Raw genomic sequence first — 23,753 nt, forward strand, 5'->3', positions numbered from 1 at the left:
CAATGCGGGGCTTTTTTTTCCCTCCATTGCTCAGTCTGCCGTTGTGGAGAAAAAAAAGAGATCCCCATTTACTTGAAGTTTAACCAACAAAACTGTCCACGTGTATTTTGGGACGGCAAATACAGCTTTTGTGTGTTTAATAAAGGGGAGTATATGCAGGGTGGAGGGGGTCAGCTCAGCTGCCGTCTGCTTATATAGGCTAAGGGAGGTGCGTGTGCGTGTGTGTGTGTGTGTGAGTATAGCAGGCTTTGAGGGGGGAGGGAGGGAGCTGCTTTTTCTTTTTAGCATAAACTTGCTGTTTATTAGTATGGGGTGCAGTCTTTATTCTCTGTGTTAAAAAGGCAGCAACCTGCTTTCTATGCTCTGTTTCCTCTGCTCTTATTTTAGAAGCGGGCTTCAAAACTGTGCTGTATTTTCAGCTCTCACCTTGAAAAACATTTATCTGCCATTCAGCCGCCTCTGTGGCTTCATTGCAACCTGCAAAGTGAGTCAAAACACAGAGATCATATGGTAAATCTCAGTGGGAGAGCAACAACATGATGCTAAAGACCTCCTGTGCAGCTAAGTGCCATGCATTTATTTATGCGACTTGTTTTACAAGGATGCGGTGTGCTCTAAAATGTATCTCCGCCTGTCTGGACAAGCTCAGCACCAAGTACCAAAAAACCTTCTTCACGCAGAATAAAATGAGCAGCAGAGCTTGACCCAGGTTTGAAGAAGCTTAAAATCAGAACTTTTGATTTGAAGTAAACTGTTAGCATTCCACCTGCAAACAAAGAAGGTCTCACACAGGTATGACAGGGGCATTATCCTTCTGTAACCCCACCACCCCACCCCCGTCCAAACAGTTCTAAGGTGTAACTAGTTGCTTGACTTGTTTCGCCTCTGAGCAACAACCCAAATGAGGTTGCTGAACAGCACCATAAAGTCTTCACATTTAAAGCAGCTAGCAGCTAGCTCGAAAAAGAACCAGAACTTTCAGGACGTAATGACATGGTGAGCTACCAGACCAATTATATCTTTAAAATTAAAAAGTGATTCACAAAATAACCAGGAGTTGTTGGAGCCTGGCCCGGACTCCGTTACCCTGGCTCTGGATAGGCAGAGGGGTATCTGGACCCCCCTACACACACACACAAACACACACACACACCTCCGATCTGTCTCAGGACCATGATTTAAGAGTGTTTACTTGTGCCCCCCACCCGCCACCGCCTCACCACGAGGATGACCGTGATACATCACCGTCACCTTCCCTGGCCATCACCAAGGCAGCAGCTTGGATTTCCTCCAGCCGCCTCTTTTTGTTCGAGTAATCACGATCAAACTGATCTCACGTGTTTATTTATGGAAATAACTAATAAAAGCTAAAGCGAAAAGTTGGATAAACTTGCTCGAGCATATAAAACTAGCATAAAAGCTACAATATGTAATATTAATTTGTGTAAGGTTTGGATTTTCTTTGGTTAATCTCAGCTTTGAACAGTTGAAGGCGTCGGTCTCGTTAACCGATGACTGATCGCTCATTAGATTTTTCTATTACTTTAATCCCTCGGGATCTAGTCTGGGAATGGAGCCACACAGTCACCAAGACGACCCAGTAACGCGGCGTGGAATTTCCTAACGAGAATGGAGCTCGATTCTGGGATGCAGATGCACTCATGCAGATGCACCGTACACGCCCACCTGCGTGGCGAGGTAATGTACACGCTGAGAATGTATGGCCGTGGGGAGTCCATCATTATTGCATACCTGGGACAAATATCAGCCATAATCCCACGTAGTCCAGGCCACACACAAATAACAACACACACACTGTTGGGCCCTGTCCAAATGGTTGCCAGGCAGTAGTTCCAAACATAGTCTGGAGTGTGTAGAGGAAGGAAGTGCCACTTTGCGGAGTGCAGCGGGCATCCGGCTTATTCCCAGACGATGCGTGCGTGCGTGCTAGAGCGTCAAACCTGCTGTTTAAATGTACACCTGACCCACACACACACACACGCAGCTTCACAAGCACCTCCGTAATAAGGAACGTGCACTAAAATGATGCCTGTGGTTTCCTCTAAAAGTCAAAAATTACAAGATTCCACAATCCCCCCTCAACGTGAGAGCTAAGGTTCTCTCAGTTGTTCCTCGTGTCCTCGTCTCAAGCTTCAGGACGGCCATTCAAACAAAACCAACTGGACACATCCAGGCACCTCCAGGACACCTGTATCTATTCTTTTGTGTGATAATCTGCTGCCGAGTTCAGAGAAGAAAAAATGCGGCAAGCAGCAGCGTTGAATTGTAAACACTCAATTTTCTGATGTTGAAGTAAAGGACGGACCCCTGATCTCAACAAAGCTATGAAGGTTAAGAGCTTTCAAAATTACAGTGTCCACGCAGCAAGGACAGAAAAACTGCTGGTTCTTTCAGAGGAGATACAAAAGGAATCGTGTAGAGAATCGTCTCGATGGTAAGAGAGCCCTCGTGAGTGTACCGGCATACTGGAAGCAGCTCAGTCATGTCATGAAGCTAAGTGTGTTAGCACCCTCGTCTTTGAAAATAACCTCTCAGCTGAAATAAAGATCTCTAAATCATACACCACTCCTACAATAGGCCAACAATTGCACATAACCGCACCGGAAATTTACGCATGATAAGCTAAGAGTTAACCAGCAAGCTAGAAAATTGGTAGCCCCCATACAAAGGAGTCATTTCATGTGTTTTTCCTGATCTTATGATTGCGTATCATACAACACAATAAAGAGTGAGCACAATGAGAAATGGGGAGAGCTTTCTGGGACCTAATTCAAGTCATTTTAGGAAGTTAGCTGGTTGCAAATGATTGAGTGGGACAAATCAACATATGATTTTTAATCTATAAAAGAGCTTATGAACTCAAAAAAATCACTGCACAAATATGCCAAAATCTCCTTTCTGGTTGGATGTGTTCTCTCCGAGGCTAGCAATGCCAAGCTCATGAAAATGGAGCTACTCAGTACAACAACCCTTGTGTCCTTTATGATGATTTAATAACGACTAAAGTGTCATTTTCCTACACAGATGATCATGAGCTAGTCATCAGTGACTACATGAACATTTCAAAATAAAAGCGGGAGCTAAAATGCCCTCTTTAAAAGGAGATTCACGATCCTGCATGTGCAAATCGACCCTAAAATGCTGATTTATTAATACCCTTTTGAAACACCCTGCTTTTATTTTGAAATGCACCAACAGTGATGCAGATACGGAGAGCTGCTGGGCGGAGAGACGGCACTGATCGACACGTAGAAGTCCTACTGAACAGGCTACCTGTAGGAGAGCAGACGTCAATATGAACTACGGCAGCCGGGAAAGATTAATTTGACGTGAACGAATGGATGTGGGCAAAATTAATAAATAAATTACGGCTCTAGTGATTCCGAGCAGAAAATGGAGTCCGTGCAGAAACCAGAGGAGCATTTTTATGGAGAACCCATCATCTGTGCGCAATATCATATGTTGATACAAAGCATTATATTGAAAAACGGCTGATGTGATTCACTCCCCGGGACACTCAGACGCTCAAGAGACCAATCTTCTGGCGTATTGAAATTGGATGTATTTCAGCTGTTACCAGCTGAATCATTTTCTTGTCCCACTCTTTTAGCTGGCTGTTTACAGATGCGCCTTTTGTTGCGCCTGAACTCTCCACTCTTATGGGAGCTGATGTTTACGCTGTTTCAAGCATGAGTGCCTTAACTTACAAAGGGCAATGCTAAAATGAAATTGAAAGAAGAAAAAAAGGGATGAAAGGGGGGGCCGGGATGTATTTGCATTTGCGTTAGCGGTTCGGTTTGAAATTGGTGGCGGAGTCCTTGTTGAGGGAGGTAAATGAAATCAGCGGCCGTCCGAGGATTCCAAATAAGCTTTGCCACGTAAACTTTGGAGCTTCAGGAAAACTCGGACTGGTTGTGTTGCATGTTAACGGGAATATGACAGCTGTCAGTTCGGTGGGGCGGCCAGGCTCCGAGGTAAGGCACCACCAACGACACAGGCCCCTCTGTTTTGATGGGAATTGTCTCCACGTGGGGCAGCACCCTTCAGGATCAACCTTTTGCTAGGGGGGGGGGGTGTTATACTGTGAAAACAAAACTTTATCTTGGCTCTGTGGGAAGTCTGTAAGATAAGGAGACCCTGAGGTTTGTGTGTGTTCTTCAGGTGCTGATGATGGCTGCAAGGCAACTTAGGGGATAGGGATGATACCGGGCCAGAGGGTGGAGTTGTGGAAGGGGGGAGGGTTGGATCTTTGCATTGAATGAGAGAACATTCAGCTGTGTCAGAGGATGTGCCACAGATGCCACCTTTTACATTCCTGCAGGAAGAGCAAGCGGGAGATTAACGAACAAAAACCTACCCGAACGCGCCACAATCAAGAAAAACGAGGCTGCGCATACGACTTTTCAGTTCCCTCCATCTGCCGCCAGTCGAGTTGATAAAACATAATCCACGGTTTTCTCTGAATATGATATGAGAGCTTACAATTTGGAACGCGTAATTTGGACCGTTTAGGATTTGGATGGGGTTCACATTTGAAGGGGGTATTTGAACCAGAACCTTAAGAGACACTGCTGGGCAAGGCTCTTGCCAAATAGGGCATTTATAAAAGGCTGGCACGGGCGCTGCAGAGCGAAGGCTGGCAAAGGCACCGTGCCCACATCATAGTGCCAACCAAGGGTTTTGTTTGGCATGTGTCTCCGTAGTATGGCTTGCCTCCTCCAGACAACTGGCCCGAACGCAATTTAGCATTAGGTTGCAGAAACAAACCGAAAGTGATTCATTAAAAAGCCTTTCCGTGAGACGAGGGGTTCGGGAATCGAGAGACCCACAGCCAAAGTACAGAATACTGCGACCGCAGTCCGCGCCGTCGCTCCTATGGTTGACTTTTAATAGCAAAAATCAATAGCGGCAGTTTTTAGCGTATGGATTAGTCACATCAATGAACAACTCTGGACTTACGGCTCATTCACTTTTATACCGAAAGCACAACTGGACGAGCTCTAAAGGTTCCCTCTGAAGGATTTTAGCCAAAATGAAGAGATTTCCGATGCCCCCACTTGATGGGCTCAGGCGCCACGTATGCTCACCGAGACGGTTCCAATAAAAAGGCCTCCAGGAACACAGTCAGGGACTATTGGCAACATTTAATTTCAGGCACCAAGGAGAGCAATTTCTATCCTGGAACTGTATGGCTCAAGACGGTGGGGAAAGAGGGGGCAGAATATAGCCAAAGTAATTTATTCTGCCTCATCTTAACCTGCCAGAAAGGCCTATTTTGAGAGAAATAAAAAAGGAGGGAGGAGGTGCGGAAGACAATGCATTTTAAAAGAGCCTCTTCCCCAAGTGAGCCTTTATCTGTCCGTCAAACCCAGCAACGTAAACACATATTAAGGGGGTAAAAGACAGAGGGGTTTCCATAGCCACAGTTTTAAAATGGCTCTGTTGGGGTGAACACATCACCCCCCCCCCATCCCCCTCTTCTCGTTGCCACACTGTTTATTTGCTGTTTTGTGCTGGAAGAATGCGAGCCGCACACACAAAGTGCTGATAGCGAGGCAGCGGTGGGCTCACCTCGCGCTATTCAACTGCAGGGAAAGATGAGCGAGGCAGAAGAAGGCCCAGCAGACTGCAGGGAGGAAAAAAACATACAAGGCCGGTTATGCAGAAACACAGATTTAATGTAAGGCTTGCCTCTCGTATAAGCAGCGGAGGGAGGAAAAAGCTGGTCTGGACCGGCAGGAAGAGGGAGACGGAGATCAGGAGAGGAGGGAGCGGAGTCATAAAGACGGCCCCTAAAGACCAATTTCACAGTGCGATCGTTTGAATTTTGGGGCCAAAAACCAGGACAAAAAAAAAAACAATCAATAAAATGCTAAACTGTGGCCTGAACCCAAACTCAGTCGAATTCACACGTCTTTGATGCTTTAAGCTTCGTCACAACTGTGGTACCAGGACAAGCATGTCACATAACAGGCGCCAACAAGAGATTCCTAAAAGGAACGCACGTTAGCCGGTCCTGGGATGAACCATATGGTCTCAGGGAATGACTGAAGCAAATTCTGCCTTTCTTTAGATACACGCCGCTATAATATACTGAATGAATAACTCAAGCCCTGGGGAAATCAGGCCCACAACAAACTGGCCACCCCACCTCAAACCTGTTTACCCCCCCCCCCCCCCCCCCCCCCCTCCAAATCCACTATTTCATGGTCCCATACTGGGATTTTTTTCTTTTGGGTGAATTCATTATGCTAGATGATATTTCATAAGCACTTATTGATCGCGGCTGCGGTCGACAGCGGCCCGCCGAGCTGCCTTTTTTCTCACACGTGGAATAAAACACCCTGCGCATCAAACCCAAAACACGGCATGAAAAAGGGAGCGAGTTCGTGCCGAGCCACATTAAAGGGTCCTCCAAAACCTCAGGCTGTGTTTGTTCTTCTGTGTCTGCTGGAGACCAGGTAGGAACCCCTTTAACCGTGGCTTCTCAGCCGCCGCTTAATCTCAGCCGCAATCACATTCGGTGACAGGCTCACAAAGCAGTCCGGCAAACCCGACAAGGCTCTGCTATTATGTAACTGCTGACAGCTGGGCTTTTCAGGGGATGGGTGAACCCCCCCATCTGTGTGGCAGCACTTTGTGTCAACCAGACGTGACAGTTAAGAAAGGGCCTGGGTGGAAAAGGGGTATTATTGGGGAGAAATGTGCTCAGAGGCCACGGCAGAGACATTTCCTCCTGATCCATCAGACGTCACGTGTGTTGCACACTACATGTGATCACAAAAGTCAGGTGCGGCCTCATCCGTGCTTTAAAGCGGACCCAAACGTCCTCTCGCAACCCTGATGTAGCGCAGATCTGAAACGTGGTCGCACCAAAATGGGAAATGTTCCCCCACTGTTTTTCTCTATAGGTGATTTCTTTGAGACGGTGGCTCCTGACCCTGAACACAGAGGCGCCCAAATGTTTGATTAAACCGAGCATCGCCTCCCTTTAGGCCGACAGTCTCTGACGGGTCTTTGATGCATTGAACACACGGCGGATCCAAAGGACCCAGAGTAGCGGGGGGATAATCAACAGACGGCGTGTTGATTTTGCCACCCTTTTCCAAATAATTCCCCGTTGTTCCAGGGAAAAATCGCTGTCAGTGGCAGCATTCCAGGGCAGACAGACTGGAGAGATTGCACAGGATGAGGGCCACAGTCTAGATACAGTAGATCTAAACATGCGTGTGGTTGCATAGCTCTGCCCTTCAACATTGTTCAACAAATTGTGTAGCTGGCGCTGCAGGTAAAGCTGATTATTTCGAGCAAACTCACCAATCAAAGCCTTAAAGAACTTTTCTAGAGCACGCAAAGACAAAGATTTGTGCGTTTATTATCTTTAAAAAGCACCTTAAATGGACAGCATGTTAGATTTGGCGACATCTAGTGTTTTGAATGCAAATGGCAAGAATTGATGACAAGGATTGTTCCGTGGACCTTTTTGGGTCTGCATAGGCATTTCATGCGTTGAGTGATAAACATATTAAAAATAAGTTTTGGAATTTTGTCTTTTCACTCTGTTAACATGAGGAATGTAAATACAACACACAAAAAGTGAACAAAAACACAACAACCATGTTGAGAATATTACAGCTGATTTAAAATATGACTGTATATTATATATTATATCTTTATACTCTTAAACATTTCGCTTTTGAATTGTGACCCTTTAAAAATCTATTTCCTATAAACTTTGATCGTCAGTCGTGTCACAATTAAATATTTTAACTGATTTTAAAGGACGCATCTGTGCCTAGAAAATGCTTTATCACACCACAGCAAATTGATGCTTTTAAGTAGGAATAAACTTTATAGACTTGATGAATGCTAAAGCCAAGCTAAGCTTTCCTTGCGACATTTCAAAATGTCCACCCTGGTGCTGCGTGCTGAATGCTCAGAGTGCATTTTGAGGACTGCTTGCTGACCTTGAGTAGGCCATAAGAGTGTCCCATGTTACAGACCACCAGTACAACCAGTTCCCCTCCCTGTCTGTGTTGCTGGTGTCTGTCACGGTTTTGCCACAGATAGTCAAGTCTAGATAGAGGTCATAGTACAGCAACCGCTCCCTCCAATCCATGCACACTTCATGAGCAAACAGAGGCTAAAAACAGCTATTAAACTTTAAATGTGAGCCATCCCAGACTACGAAATAGGTAAATAGATTATGTCAATCATGGATTTTCAAACGAATTCGTTTCTAATCTTTTTAAAATGTGCTTTTGCCTGAGATTAAAATCAAAATCCATTCCGGGTTTTCTCCAAAGCCGAAGCCTCAATTTACTGTGTGTGCTTTCAGTGCCGCGGCACTTACTGGCAACCTTAAGGATTCCTCCGCGGCTCACTTGTGTGTGCGTGTGTGTGACTCTTGTTTTACAGCAGCAAACCACGCCTGACGCGCCGCGGCGCGTCGCCTAAATCAAAGTGTAACACAAAATTGTTACCCTTTTCTCACGGGAGAGTGAATACCGTGCCTTTCCGCGCATCAAAGACAGGTTTGGGGAAGTTGGCGCACTATTTCGCCCCAGCTGTCCTGTCTTTCTAACGCATACAATACATTCCTGTGTTGCTCCGCGGTGTGACAAGGCCCTGCCTGCCTGCTGTTCCTGTAAACTCCCGCCTTGACTTGATGAGCGCGAGAGGCAGAGAGACATAGAGAGAGAGTGGAGAGAGAGAGTGGAAAAGCCCTATAAAACAAGCAGTCCCTCAGCAACCGCTGGAGTTCATGTTCCATTAGAAAGCTCACATTAAGTTTCCTGCCTGTGCTCAGCACAGCCATCAACACAACAGAATAACTGCTCGTGTGTGTTAGAATGCTGAAATATACCCCTATCAGAAAATAACCACATAACCACAAAAACTTAGACTTAGCCTTGTGATCCAAATATCAGGTTTAATTTATTCATGCAGTCAGCGTTTCCCTCAACTGACATTTAAACTGTAAGTTGGTGTTGAAACATTTAACCACGTATTAATTACTGAGCAGGATCTGGTGGTGTCGTCGCTCAAACCAGATTCCGACGCGTCTCCAAGTGCCGCTTCACGGTCTTTGGTTTGATTTGAAGGGAGACGGCCGGGCAGCGACGCTAAAGTTGAGTCACGGACGAGGCAGCCATCTGTTCTGCATCCACGGCGAAGGTGAATTAATTTAACAAAGAGAGACTAATCCCGGAATCCAGCGGAAGATTTTTTTATTGTGACCTGGAATCACAGAGAAAAAAAGTAGACTGCATTGAAGAACGGGGTCACCCAACGGCGGGTCAACGTCGCCCGCTCAGATCTTCAAAGAAAAACCTCAACAAAGGTGGATGCTTAAAACATTAAGATGACAACTGGACGACAAAGCGGATGCTATTGTTTGCTGTGACTCTAAAGCAGGTCAAAGTGTACTAATCCCCTTGAATGCCGGACATGCCTCAATATTCAAGTCCAACCAAAAGACTTTAGACAATTCAGCTAAGCTAAACCAGCCAGGGAAATCAGAGGATTAAGCTTCAGGCCAAGGCCAAAAACGGCATTCAGGTGAGTGGGTCTTGACACGTCACTGACCTCTAACCCCTGCTGTCCTTGACCCCTGGCACGCGGGGGCCAAGGCCTCTTGGCTCAGACTGCAGCCTCGCTTTCTTGTGCTCCCCTTCAGCTTCCTCCATCCCGTTCACGCCTGTTAAACCTATATTTATTGTTTTACCCTGCGGTCCACGAGGCGACACAATGCCCATTGAGACAGAGAGGTCAGAAGATCGCCACGGCGACCCCAGCGCAGGGGGCTTTTGTATGGAGCCAAGCTTGTATCCCATTCTCCATCCTGGCTAAAGCCATGTAGCCCGGCCCAAGACACACGCCCGGGCTCACACTAAATCAGCCGGATAAGGGGCGTGGCTGCGCTAAATGTTCGGCGGGATAAAGGACCCGCCAACTTTTGTTTTTCTCGGCGATGCCTGCCAGCTAACCCTCATCCTGACAATACCAAGGGTACCTGGTCCTGGTAGTTAGATGTGAACAGAATAGCATAACTACTGGTCGGCTGGGTCGCATTAGCAACATCTCGAAACTGTCGCATGTGCTTGATTTTACACCGCGATCACGACGTCTTGACGCGACTTCGCTCTGAGAGAAAGGCGACTTATTTGCATTCTGTGGGAAAATAAAGAGGCTGCCAACAATCCCGGAGCGTCACCCTGACAGGTGCCCCAGATTTAGGTGCGCACATTTGATGATTGTAGGACTCTGAGGGCAAGGCTCACACTCAGCCATGATTAGCCCTGTTGTTTTTAATAGGGTGGGAACCTTTCTCCTTGGCTAGATCGAGGTGAACAAAAACTCGCAGGATTGCTGCAATTTTAGAACGTTCAAGCGAAGGAAAAAGAGTCAGATGTGGACAAATCTAGGAGTTCTTCCAGGGTTTCTTTGAAAGTGCCCGATTACCTCTCTGCCCCTTTCATTCCCATCTCCCCAGGCCAGGCCTCTGCCTCGGTGACGACGCCTTCAGACCATTTTAGCATTTCCCTCTTTGGGCTATTTTTGATGATTGAAAGCGCTTTGACAGCAAAACAAGAGTGCATCCCTCTCAGTCCACCAGGAGAGCAGAGAACAAATAGATCCCTCTCTCATGCCAGCAATTAAATCAGCAGTGGGTGGAAGAGTGTGGGAAAAAAAGGCGGAAGGAGGACGAGAAGAGGGCTGGTTCAGGCCGCCACCTAGCGTTAGGACAGCCGCATTGCAGGGTGATAAGCGCAAAAGGCTTTTGTTTGGTTTTATCAGCACCTTCTCTGGGGAAGGGGGGGGGGGGGGGGGGGGGCACGTCGGCGTTGAGACGGCGCAGATGGTGATGGTGCCAAAATGACCCACCAACTGGTTCACATGTTCTCCCAGGTCCCGTATGGGTTTTCGCCAGGTCCTCCAGCGTTCCCTGTGACCTGCCGAGGAACCAGTGCAGGTCAGAAGTTCTCCTGTAGCTCTGAAGTCATTTATTTTTACTCCAAAATATGATTTATACAAGAATCCTGTAGAGGAAAAATAACAGTTCATCACCCGGCAGAGCTGAAACCAGAACGCCTCATATTTGAATGATTGTTCTTTATTTGCATCCTGCTACTACTCACGTCTGCTGTACACAAAACCATCAGAAAAGATTTGCATGTTATTGTAGCCCAGATCAGGGCCTGGTCACGCTCACCCACAATGAAGTGGGCACTTTTAGAAGGTGCTTTAAGCCAGGATATGCTAAACCTGAGCAGGAATGACCTGAGCATTCTGAGCCAGGGGGACTTGACCCCAAACAGTTGGTCCCTTCTCCGTATCTTCTCCTGAACCCTGCGTGAAATCACAGACCGCTCCTACACATGATCGTCTCCACATGCTATATTGCAAAACTAATGATGATAGTAATAACGGGGGCGACCTGCACTTGGCTGCTGGAGTGAAAGACGGATTCTGATCCTCTAATAAGTCTGGCTCAATAAAGAGCTGCAGCAGGAGAAGGACTGGGTCAGATTAAGGTTGAGGAGTTTAATTATGAACAAGGAAATGAAGTCCTCCAGATCTCTGCCTCATGGGATAATTTTAGCTGAGCGACAGCGGCGGGTGTCTCCGACCGTCCTCCCTCTGTCGCCAGATCGTCTTTCTGCCTCTTCACAATCAGAAGCCTCCTGAAGGAGGTGGAGAAGGAGGAGGAAGGAGGTGTAGAAGGGGACGGGGATGAAGTGCCACTTAGGAAATTGCCTCAAGGACCGCTCTCCTTGTTTAACTCATTGCTGCAGGCATGTAGAGCCGGGCCTCTGATGATTTATTGACACGTGATCCATCTCCGCCTCCCTCCTGGCTAACAAGCTAGCAGACAAATGAATTGTCCGACTGAAGGAACTCTGACTTGATTCACACAAGTGTGTGTGTTGTTTTGGCTGGATCCACTGAGCACCAGTTAGCAGCTCAAACTCGAATGCAAAGATGCTCATCAAGAAATTGTAATTTCATTATTAAAGTTAATGGTAACTTGTTAATTATTAGCTAGCTCCAGCTACGAAGCTACCGAACAGACTTGCAAACACGATACCAAATTTAGCTAAGTGTACCTCTAACTTGGCCTGTGTTGCATTGTGGGATTGATAAATATTAGTTCCCTGCTTAGGTTCAGCAATACTGACGAGGACAACTCAAGAAATGACCAGTTAAGGCCAAAACTCAGACGTTTTGGACAGTTTTTGGACAAATTGCTACTAAATTTGGGTCTCAGAAGCAAAAGACCTTAATTTTAATGCTCTAACTGGGATCTGCGAGTGAATTTAAAGCAAAAGTTGCTATAAATCTACAGAGAATTCTGCCTCGAATACTGAGAAATGGACAGAAATTCTTGGCGCTCGTCACCAGTTCATAATCTGCTCTTCATCACTTTCTCTTTCTCATTGTCAGAGAGGCTGCAGCTTCGGAACTGATCCTCTCTGACAATAAGCCCCTCGCTCTAATTTACTCATTTATGATTGACGTTTCATTTCTGCTGCCCCCCCTCCCCCCAGGCCGCCGCCAGCCTCCCTGTAATCACTGACAGGCCCATTAAAGGGAGATTGCGTGCAATTATCTTGCTAATTTAGAGAGTTCTTTTAATTTGGCAGCATAAAATTGTCAATCCTGGAAGTTTAATCGGCCTCATTGAGGCCGGGGCTAAAAATAAATAAGTGCAGTGGGCCAAGGAGGACAGCCAGAGCCACGGTTCGGGGAAAAAATATTGTTTTTACCGGCACATTGGATGAAAGATCTGCTGATCCAACACACAACAGTCAAGTTAGCCGCTAATGCTAACTGCTGTTAGCCACAGGCACCTGTGTGGGAGGACTCCATGACACAGCAACATTAGTAACACTAAAGCAATGCTAACGTTAGCATTTCCTGTGTGATACGGCAGATCTGCCCCACATAGGGCGTCCAGACTGGGTCAGGGGGCAGTTGCTCATTTCCCCATCAGTGCCGGGGGCCCCTGAGGAGCGGCCCCACTGAAGCGGCCCTGCTGAGGCCGTGCGGTGGATGGGAAAGGCTGCGAGGAGCGGACCCCTTGGCATTCAGCGCTGGCGAGAAAATGGCTTTTCATGCCACAGAGGAGCCAACTGGGCCGGGATGTGTGGCAGATCCCCTCCGCCGCTCGCTGGGGCCCAATTCAATTACCTCTGACGCAGGAAACCCCGGTAACTCACGAGGCATCTGGTCTGGCAGGCGAGCCAATGTTGGAAGGGGAGAGAGAGGAGGGGCGCCAGCAGGGATGCGAACACATGACTTCCACCAAGTGTGATGAGAAGCAAGTGAAAACGGGCACCAGCGCTCGGATTAAACCCGGTTTACAGGAAGCTGTTGCACACGATGTGTTTACTGATCGGCAGAAGCCCGACTGCAGCTTTATTGTTGGCCCAGTTCCTCCTGAATAAAACATCACGTTTTCACTGCATGCAGCCTTAAATCCACCAGGTGGACAGTCTGAGTCAGGGCATAAAACCCAGGCCACAAACGCTGCTCCTGTCGTCCCTCCCCAGGAATCCTGCTTTATTCTGTGTTATTCTGTGTTTGGGATTCTCAGTCAGAGGGTTTATTGGTTCTATCCCCGTCTCACACGTTGATGCCATACCCACAGTAACCACCAGGGGGCGACCGCGCCTCGTTTAAAGACTCGACAGTGACTCCAACACGGTCATTTTAATTATGTCAATTAAATCCACATTACTAAACGATGCATAAAAGTCTTGAACACAATCATTGGAAATTGTATTTTTGTTCATGTCATATTTGTTCATATAATTTGGTTTATTTGGTGTCTTTTGGAAATCTAATTTTCCTCAAAAATCAGAAACAGCGTTTGACCTTTCGTCAGAAATGATCAAATAAAGGGGGCGGGGCTCATGGATGAAGGTGCTCAATACTCATCAGTTACTCCACCATCCAGTCCTGTTGGATGTGTCGCCATGGCAACACATTGCTTTTTCTATCAGGTGGCTCGGTTCTGAACCCGTGAACGCATCGCGACGTTGGCAGAAGATGTTGGCGAGTGTGAAACCTTCATGATCCACGTGAGACTGAAATCGTTTTTGGATCCACGATCACTTCAAGCACGGAGGTTTGTTTTTGCAGCTACATTTAATACAGAGAAACAAGCTAGCACGCGCGCTTTATTCACAGAAACAGGCTCCGCCCCCTCTGACGGCTGGTCATCCATGGACTGACTGCGTGTGCGGATGTCGTGTAGTTGATCATGTGAGGAACACGCTTCCCTCGTGGTCACCTGGGATAAAGCGTCTCCAAAGCAAATAAAGCTGCTGTGGCGGCCGAACCTGCAGGCACCTCGCCACCCGCTGGCTCCCAGCAACAAAGGGGCAGACGGTGATTCTGGCCTGGGTCTTTTGTCGGGGGTCCACATGGGGCCATGATTAAACAGGCCCAGGCTCACGGTGGGGGGGGGGGGGGGCAGCAGGACCCCCCCCCCCCGCTCCTCTACCTGCTGCCTTCCCATGGAGGGCCTCAGGAAACCGGTGAGACAGGAACCCAATGCGGGCTCTGAACACCTCCGCCTGGCACAAATCCACGTAAGCTGACGTCAAAGGAAGCAGCGGCGGGGGCGGGATCAGCGGAACGTCCCGCCGGGCGCACGCGTGAGCCAACACGTTTGCATCCCGGGCTGCAGCTGACGCGTACGGATGCGGATTAGCGACGCGCAGAGGTGAGCGGTCGTTCCCTCCGCATAGACCCGGCCCAGTATCCCCCCCCACCCCCACGGCCCTCGGAAGTTCAAAGTGAGGCTGGCGGAGCTGCGACGGCGTGAAAGCCACGTTGATTCCGAGCACCTTTCCCGCGCAGCTTAAATGAGCCCGTGTCGGCTGCTCGCTGCCGTTTCGCCACGTCTTTCTGACCGTATGGAGCTTTTCCCCTTTAACTTCCTGTTTTTCTTGCTGAATCGCCTGTGTCAGGTGGGGTCAAAGGTCGCGAGAGTGCCGCGTCCTCTCTCCGAACGTCGGATAAAGAGGACGGATGACGCCTCACAAGCGAAAGAAGACTTTAAAAAATTGGCCGTTTCGAAGGTGTGACAGGTTTTCCAGAGAACGAGGGATCGAGCAGGAGGAGAAGGAAGGGGGTGAAGAAAAAAGAGCCACTTGAAGATGAAGGGGCAGCAGAAGAAAAGGGGCAATTACTGCTCCTTTCTTATGGAAATGGTAATGAAGTGGGACATGGGGCTGGGGACAATGGGAGGCAGAGGCAGGTTGAGCGTCACCGTGTAAACTGCTTCCTGTTAGGGAGCCATTTAGCCCCGACTTTTACTGACTAACAGGCCATCTCCAGGACGACTACAAAGGGGCCTCGCCATCAAAGCTGCGGCTGTCTGCCCGTCCAGGTCGGCTGTTCCCAGGACAGCTCGCGTCTGGCGGCCCGGAGTTTCCCTTCAAAATAACACACCAAGCCACCGGTCATGACTGCCGACGCGGCGTGGGGGCGTGGCCTAATCTAGCCGGACTGCAGCATTGAAACGAACTAAAACACACCCTCTTGCGTTTACGTTCCAAACGCCAGGACGACCTTTGGTTATCGGCCGCGCTACCTCGCTGCCGACACCTCTGCAGGTGATCCGAGGCCCCAGAGCGGCGGCCATCACCTGGAGGGTTCTGGGGGGCCCAGCGGGGCTGAAGGGAGGACGGAGATGCACCGTAAACCAGGGGGGGTAAACAAAGGGGGCTCCGCTTGTTTTACTGCCTTCCCACGCCAGGCAGCAGCAGCTGACTGGAACGTGTTACCTGGAATATGCTAACCCCCCCTCCCCCGACCACCACCACCACCAACCCCACCAGTACCACCAGCAGCCGCGGCAGACGGCCAATCAGAGGCCAGCAGCAGCGACCCAGGTGTACAAACAGCAAACAGTGGGGGGACATCAAAGGAGCTCATTAAAACACAATAGATGACGCCCTTCTCATCGTAACCCCCCCCCCCCCCCCCCCCCCCCCCACCAACCCTGCAGGCTGCCCCCTTCTGTCCACCACGGCGACGTCCGAGCTAGCAGCCCTTCAACTTCCTGTTTCGACATTTTTCTGGATCCCGAAGCAAACGGGGGCCGGTCAAAGACATCAAAGACGCGGCCCAGCGTTAGCTTTTCATGTCGCCGTGGTGATGAGCGAGCGAGCGAACGCTGGCGTCTGATCGATCACACGTGCTGCCCGAACGTCTCGTTTTAATTGTGCATTTACAGAGACAGGAAGTGGCGCCGCAGGGAGAGGCTGACGGGTCACACGTCCGTCACTCAGGGTAAACAACGGCGCTGGCTGCCGCTATCATTAATCCGGCCTTTGACACTTTAGTCTGTGGACACTGGCCTCGCTCCTTTTGATCTACCCCCCCCCCCCCCACACACACACACACACACTCCTCCAGCCCCCCTCCAGAGAAGGATGGAGTCATCCAGGCAGGATGGAGGAAGAAGAGGAGGAAATAAAGGTAAAAAAGGTGTTAGCACGTCTGCTAATATTAATGATTCTATCAGCGGAGGTGGACCCTGGAGGTGTGACGTCAGATTTATGTGTGTGTGTGTGTGTGTGTGTGTGTGTGTGTGTGTGTGGTTAACTGTGTTTTCTCACACACTGGTGTCTGCTGACCTCAGCTGCTCATATTTACATCAGGAGGGAACATTTTAGGGAAGAAAACAAACCAAAACGTCGCTGTGAAAAAGATACCAGCAGTCGGAGTTTTAGTGTTTTGGTGGCTGCTGCTAACGATGCTACACAAGCTAACGCTAAAAGAGCCGATGAAGCTGGTGAAACTAACGATGCTACACAAACTAACGCTAAATAAAGCTGGTGAAACTGTGCTGGAGCCCCATTTTAGAGCCGGTGTTTTACTTTTAATTTTCAGTTTCAGGGAGTTTTTGGTTGTTTTAACAGTGGACGGATGGAAAAAAAAGCACAAATAAAAGTGGTACGGAAGCTCATGATGGCCAAAAGTAGGTTTTAAAAATTCAGAATTTTATTAAAATGGAGTAAAATGTATTAAACGCTGACACTTGTTTGAATTTAAAGGTGTTTAAAATGAAATAATAGCAGAAATCACTGGTGTTCGAATAAACAAGGTCCTTGAATAAATGATTCCAAATTTAGAAATTTTGGAAATAAGCAAATAAAATGTTAATGTTGGAATTGAAAAACCAGCCTCAAAAGAAAAGCAAATCAATTTTCTGGAGTTTCAGTCAGGATTTTGCGTAAAAGACAGATAAAAAGGGTAAAAGTGTTAAAGCGAGATGATTAAATAAAGATGAAGCATGTTCAGACCACCTCTGCTTATTTTAGCACCTTTAGCCTCAAAAGAAATCAGATCATCGCCCAAAAACCCCAAACTTAAATTCAGAAAGCTCCTCAGAAGCTTCTGACCTCATTAGCATCCCAAAGTCCACCGTGGGGCACCTAGATGGGCCCCGCGGGGGTGGGGGGGCAATTACCGTCCCCACTAATTCTTTTTATCCCTTTGAAAGTGACGGTGATTAGAAGAGGAAAGTTTAGATTTCCTGAACTTGAAGTGGAAACACAACAGTGTCAGACGAGGAATCCACATCTGGGAGGGTGTGTGTGTGTGTGTGTGTCTGTGTGTGAGGGTGTGTGTGTGTGTGTGTGTGTGGGTGTGTTTGGGTGAGGGTGTGTGTCTGTGTGTGAGGGTGTGTGTATGTGTGTGAGTGTGTGTGAGGGTGTTTGAGGGTGTGTGTGTGTGTGTATGTGTGTGTGTGTGTGACTCCACAGTTAAAAAAATTTTGTCTGGAATATTTATGGTTTCATTTTAATGTTTTGCTGTATTTTAAAATTATTTTTATTTGAATGTTTCAATCATCTTTATCTTCAGATACTAAACTGAGTGAAGCTTAATGAAAATTAAACTTTATTAAAATTCCTACAAACTTTACTGCTTTAATGCCAAATTTGAGCCTTTAAAAACACATTTATGATAGAAAAAACTTTACAAACACTTTTTTATTGTATCTCATTAAGATAATTGGACTTTTATGTTAATTTAAACAGAAAATTGTCTTTTCTTCCAGTTTGTTGGACTGAAACATCATTTCTGTGTGTTTCACCTGTGGATCAGATCAGAAACCAGAAGTTAAATCTGTCCTCGTTATTGTTTCGGTTCCTTCGTCCCAGCTCGTCCCTGTTTACTGATCCAGCCCAGAAAAGTTCTTCTGGAAAATATGTGTGGTTATAACCTGCTTATAACCGTCCCTTTGTGAAGCACCAGGCCTCTGCAATATTTCACACCTGGGTGTGTGTGTGCTGACGCCGCGGCGGGCGTTTAACCCTCGGCTGGCCGGGCGGCCAACTCAGCCCATCCTCACGTTTGTTTTTGGCATTTTTCTTCCCACCAATCCGCAAATTCTCTGATTTAAAGTCTGGAATAAATGAACTGAAGACAGAAAAAGAGCTGAAAGAGATCAAAGTCGCATCGCGTGTGCTAGGAACAAAGTTAGCCTGCGTTGAACACCGTTTAATCACCACAAATAAGAATTAGAAAGTTAACATTCAGTATTAGTTAAGCAATAAAAAGCCAGTTATTGGTAGAAGCTAACAGTGGTCGATTAAATGTTGAACAATTAATGTCAACATTAGAGCCGCAGAGTAGCTAATGCTAACGTCAACCCGTCAAAGCTGTGGCTGTTTTTAGTGGAAGCCTGTGGAAGGGGACATGTTGTTGTTAGCATGTTGGAAGAGCTATTATAGCCTTAATGTTAGCCCGAGAAGGTTGATGAGGGAGGAACAAAATGCTAATGTTAGCCTAGCAGAGGGGGAAACTGCTAAAAGTGCAGAGTTAGCCTAGTTTAAGATGAAGCGATGTAATCAGAAAGATAGTTGATTCGTCTCTCTCTCTCTCTCTCACACACACACACACACGCACACACACACACACAGGGGAAAGGTGTGAGAGCCCCTTTACATTTACGGCCTCTGTGAAACTGGAGGAAGTGAAGCAGTAAAGTGAAGTCACGCTCTGCAGCACCGGCTCAATATCAAGTCCGCTACACACAGACAGACACACACACGGACACACAGACGGACACACAGACGGGGGTCACTGTAGTCAGGTGAGCAACGGCGTGAAACAGGAGGGATCCACAGGTGCAAAATGCCACGTTGTTAGCTAGCTAAGCTTTAAATCTGCACCCACACACATCTGACACACGTTTAGCGACGTAAATGAGGCCCAAGAAGAAAAAAAGCCTTTTAAAATGCTTTTCCTGACATTTAAGTGCATAAATAACGAACAAGTGGCCCATTCAGACATCAGCGTTCATCTCTTCATACCTGACACCCGACAGAAATCAGTAAAAAGGTCAGTAAAAGGGCGATTTCTGCCCCCAAATACCCAGAAGAGCCGAGGTCCAAAGGAGCAGAATTAGTTTTAAAGCCCTGAAGGTAGTTTTGTACCGATTTTTAACACATATTTCAAACGGTGAGACGCTTCTAAAATCATCGAGTTTTGTGCAACAAGTGCTCCTGCTCCCGCCGCGGCCCCTGACAGGACCCCCCCAGACCCATTATGCAAATGCGGGCCTCACTTGCGGGCCGTCCACACTTTAGGAACCGCAGGGATGCGCTCGGTCCTAATGGGGCCGCGCTCGGTAAACACGGGCCCTCTCCCAGGAGCCCAACAAAAGATGAGCACTATCTGCAAATACACACGCGAGTTCAAAGGCAAATCTGCTTCCCTTCTTTTGTCTGGAGGCGCAGATGGAGGAAACGCGGAGACGGGGCCGCGCGGAGGGCGTCGGGACGCCGCTGGGACCCGGCGCGCGTCGCGTCTGCTTTCAGGAGCTTTGAATTCGGCTTTTAAAACGACTAAACTTGTATAAAAGTCACCTTTTAAAGCGGTTATAGCTGCGTGCCGGGTGGGTGGGGGTTGGCGTCGGGACATCCCGGGCCGGGAGGCGAGACCTGTGCGCGCAGGCCACGCCCCGCGCCCCCATGAGGTCCCCGCGGGCCCTTAAATGACGAGCCCTGCGCGCTGCGGGACCAGAATCATTCGGGCTTCCCATCGGGATCAACGAGCCCCCCTTTAAAGATCCTCTGGAATTCCGATCCGCCGCCGGGAACTATGACTTCCAGCACCCCCGACCAGCGCCTGGAGCACCTCCTCAGCGCCGTGGAGAGTGAGTTCCAGAAGGGCAGCGAGAAGGGAGACGCGTCCGAGAGGAATATTAAACTGAGCCTGGAGGACGTGGACCTGTGGATCAAGTTTAAGGAGCTCACCAACGAGATGATCGTCACTAAAACCGGGAGGTAGGTCGCGCGCCTCTTGCGCTTTTACGCACAACCCGCCGTCACGATCCCGGTTAAACAGCGATTCTCTCCCAGAGGTCGCACGCACAGGCACGCACGCGCTCCCAGAAGCCCTTAACAAGCTTTGATTTTCTCCCCAGGAGGATGTTTCCGGTCCTGAGGACCAGCGTCACCGGCCTCGACCCGAACGCCATGTACTCGGTGCTGCTGGACTTCGTGGCCGCCGACAACAACCGGTGGAAGTACGTGAACGGGGAGTGGGTCCCGGGCGGGAAGCCGGAGCCCCAGAGCCCCAGCTGCGTCTACATCCACCCGGACTCCCCCAACTTCGGGGCCCACTGGATGAAGGCGCCGATCTCCTTCAGCAAAGTGAAGCTTTCCAATAAGCTGAACGGGGGCGGACAGGTGAGGGTTCCGGTATTAGCCGGAAGGTTCGGGTCCCTAACGGGTCCGTCCTGGGTCGCTGTTAGTGTCTTTAAAAGCAGAATAGAATGAAAACACCTCATTTTGCAGATTATGCTGAACTCTCTGCACAAATACGAGCCGAGGATACACATCGTGAAGGTCGGAGGCATCCAGAAAATGATCACCAGCCAGTCGTTCCCGGAGACCCAGTTCATCGCCGTCACCGCCTACCAGAACGAGGAGGTGGGTCCTGGTCCTGGTCCTGGTCCGAGGGGCTTTTATGAACCCAGCTAACCTCAGCTGTTTCCCACAGATCACCGCCCTGAAGATCAAGCACAACCCCTTCGCCAAAGCCTTCCTGGACGCTAAAGAAAGGTACGAGCCCTCTCTCGCCGTCTGAACTTTGACCTCTAGCGCGGCCGCTGACGGCGTCTCTGTCCACAGGAGCGACCACAAGGACGTCCCCGACCACGGCGCCGAGAGCCAGCAGCCCGGCTACTCCCAGCGTGAGTCTCGCCGTTTCCCCGCCAGGTAACCGGAGCCTTTCTGTTCTGAACGCTGTTTTTTTCCCGCTCTCCTCAGTGGGCGGCTGGTTCCTCCCGGGTCAGACCCCCGTCTGCCCCAGCAACAGCCCCCCCCAGTTCAGCAGCACCGGGGGCCACTCCTCGGGCTCCTACTGCGAGCGCTACTCCGGCCTGAGGAGCCACCGGGCGTCCCCGTACCCCAGCCACTACCCCCACCGCTCCTCCAGCACCAGTAAGACCCCCCCCCCCTCCTGTGCACGTGAACCCGGTCAGACCGGGAGAACTGGCGCTAACGCTCCCATCGTTCCCTAGGTAACTACATGGACAACAGCTCGGGGACTCTTCCAGCTCACGACGGCTGGTCCGCGCTCCAGATCCCCAACTCCAGCGGGATGGGCTCCCTGACCCACAGCACCAACTCCACCTCCAACTCCAGGTAGGAACGACCCGCCGGCGCCACGCGGCTCCGCGGTCGCCTCACGCCACTAACCGCCTGCCGCTCTCGCCCACAGTCAGTACCCCAACCTGTGGTCGGTGGCGGGCACCACCCTCACCCCCTCGGGGTCGGCCTCAGGGTCCATCCCCGGAGGTCTGACTTCCCAGTTCCTGAGGGGCTCCTCCTACACGGGCCTGACCTCCTCGCTGCCGGTGTCCTCGCAGTCCTCCATGTACGACCCCAGCCTGGGCGACGTCGGCGTCGGGGACGCCCAGTTCGAGAGCTCCATCGCCCGGCTGACCGCTTCCTGGACACCTGTCGCTCAGAGCTACTGAGCAGCTGGAGCCGCTCACAAGGACTAAAAACGGACCCTGGAGGAGATTCTGGGATCGTCCCGGAGATAATCCGGGCGCGGACGGAATCTGGGACAATCCGAAGCTGTAGGTTAGCTTCCTGCTCACAGATCTTCGCTCTTCGCAACCGTCGATATCACGCCGGACAACCGGAGCTCCGCGAAGACACGCCGACTTTCCAGTGTTTTAAATTCTGTTCAACCCAAAAAAAGACTACGCTAACATTGTACATGTGTGTAAATAGAATAAATTAACGTTGATGGTTTTTCCCAATGTGCCTTTTCCCCGTCGCAGTAATAAACTGTCCCTGGCCGGAGGACGGAGCCACGTGCCTTCTGTACAGATCAATTTGTATTTCGGCTCAGGCTGAGCCTTATTTATGTCATTTAATAATAAATTAAAGGTGTTTGTTTTCTCAAAAATGGTCTCTTGGATGTTTGACCTGCTTGGCCTTTGATATCCCGATTAGAGAATCAGAATCTGGGCTAAACATGCTAACGCAACACAGCTTGTTTGGCTAGCGTAGCATCGTTATCCACGTGGAAACGGCCAATTCTAACTGGTGATCCAGAATCTGCTGCTTCTTCTCACTGCTACAGCTAACGAACATCAGAGCAAAAGGAAGAAGATCAAAGGAATATTAAAAGACTATATTAAATATATATTAATATTAAAACTCAAGCGTCACCTGCTCAGAAATATAAAAATCCCCTTCAATATACCTTTTAACAAATATACCTAAAATGTTAACTGTTAAAATATTGACTGATGTCGGAGCAAACATTCAACTTCAAAAGAAAATTCTGAAGTCAAACCTAAAGAAAATGTTCACATTAATAAAATTTTTTTTATCAATTTTAGCGCTTCCGATGTGAATTAGCGTCCGGCAGGAACGGTTAAAAACGAAGCGCTGTGGAAACATGAACTGGTTTGAGCAGCGTGATGTCAGAGGTGTGATGTGTGCGTCAGAGGCTCCGCCCCCCCTGGCGGTGATGGAGGGGTCAGAGGCTCCGCCCCCCCCGGCGGTGATGGAGGGGTCCTCACCGAGGTGCAAATGAAGCCCGGAGGGGTCACGGGGCCACGGGCAAACAGTAATGAAGCAGCAATGTGACCCTGCAGCCGTCAGGAGCAAAAGGTGAAGCCGCCGCTCGCTGGTCTCCTTGGATACGGGCCCAACAATTAGCCAGTAAACGTTGTTCCGATGATTGTAGCATTACCGCGCCCATGCTTTGACCCAAGCCTGCTAGCAAAGATGCTGGTTAGCAGGTGCTCTGCTGATCGTGTTGAACGCTGAGGAAAAGGCTAATGCTAAAGGGCATGAGCCTGCGGGAGCTGTTAGCTCATTATTAGCACAAGCTGAATAGCCTGTAGAACATCTCGCCCGTGGATCGTGTTGCCTCGGTCGCATTTTCGTAGGCGACCCGCCGGGCGATCGACAACAGCGTTGCCTCACATCACAACAGGACTGCTGGGATGGAGCCGGACGGTCAGGAAACAGGAATTAGGGGAGTTGTGAGTGTTTCATCTGTTTATGAGCAGAGCTCAGGATGTTTGCCGATGCTCTTTGCTCAGTCTGGGGGGGCCGTCACGTCCTTCTCGTGTGTGTTTTTGTGTGTTGATCTGAGGCCCACAGTTGACACAAGTCTTTTGTCCTCCGCAGCGGCTAATCCGCTCCGCACGCCGAGGCCCGCGGTCTGTG

General features: G+C 49.2%; 1 protein-coding gene across 1 annotated transcript; it reads left to right on the forward strand.

Moving 5' to 3' along the window:
• Positions 1-20,000: 20,000 nt before the first annotated feature.
• tbxta (T-box transcription factor Ta) lies at positions 20,001-22,476 on the forward strand. Its single transcript, XM_003969076.2, has 8 exons — positions 20,001-20,336; positions 20,477-20,741; positions 20,850-20,984; positions 21,055-21,116; positions 21,186-21,247; positions 21,324-21,497; positions 21,578-21,701; positions 21,778-22,476. The coding sequence occupies exons 1-8, from the start codon at positions 20,152-20,154 to the stop codon at positions 22,034-22,036; spliced, it is 1,266 nt and encodes a 421-aa protein (XP_003969125.1). The 5' UTR covers positions 20,001-20,151; the 3' UTR covers positions 22,037-22,476.
• The last annotated feature ends 1,277 nt before the right edge of the window (positions 22,477-23,753 follow it).

This window comes from Takifugu rubripes, chromosome 12, assembly GCF_901000725.2.
Source record: "Takifugu rubripes chromosome 12, fTakRub1.2, whole genome shotgun sequence".
NCBI lineage: Eukaryota > Metazoa > Chordata > Actinopteri > Tetraodontiformes > Tetraodontidae > Takifugu > Takifugu rubripes.

Coding starts and splice junctions, on each gene's coding strand:
- tbxta (XM_003969076.2), top strand. CDS start 20,152: ATGACTTCCAGCACCCCCGACCAGCGCCTGGAGCACCTCCTCAGCGCC. Junction 20,337..20,476: donor ATCGTCACTAAAACCGGGAG/GTAGGTCGCGCG, acceptor TTTTCTCCCCAG/GAGGATGTTTCCGGTCCTGA. Junction 21,702..21,777: donor AACTCCACCTCCAACTCCAG/GTAGGAACGACC, acceptor TCTCGCCCACAG/TCAGTACCCCAACCTGTGGT.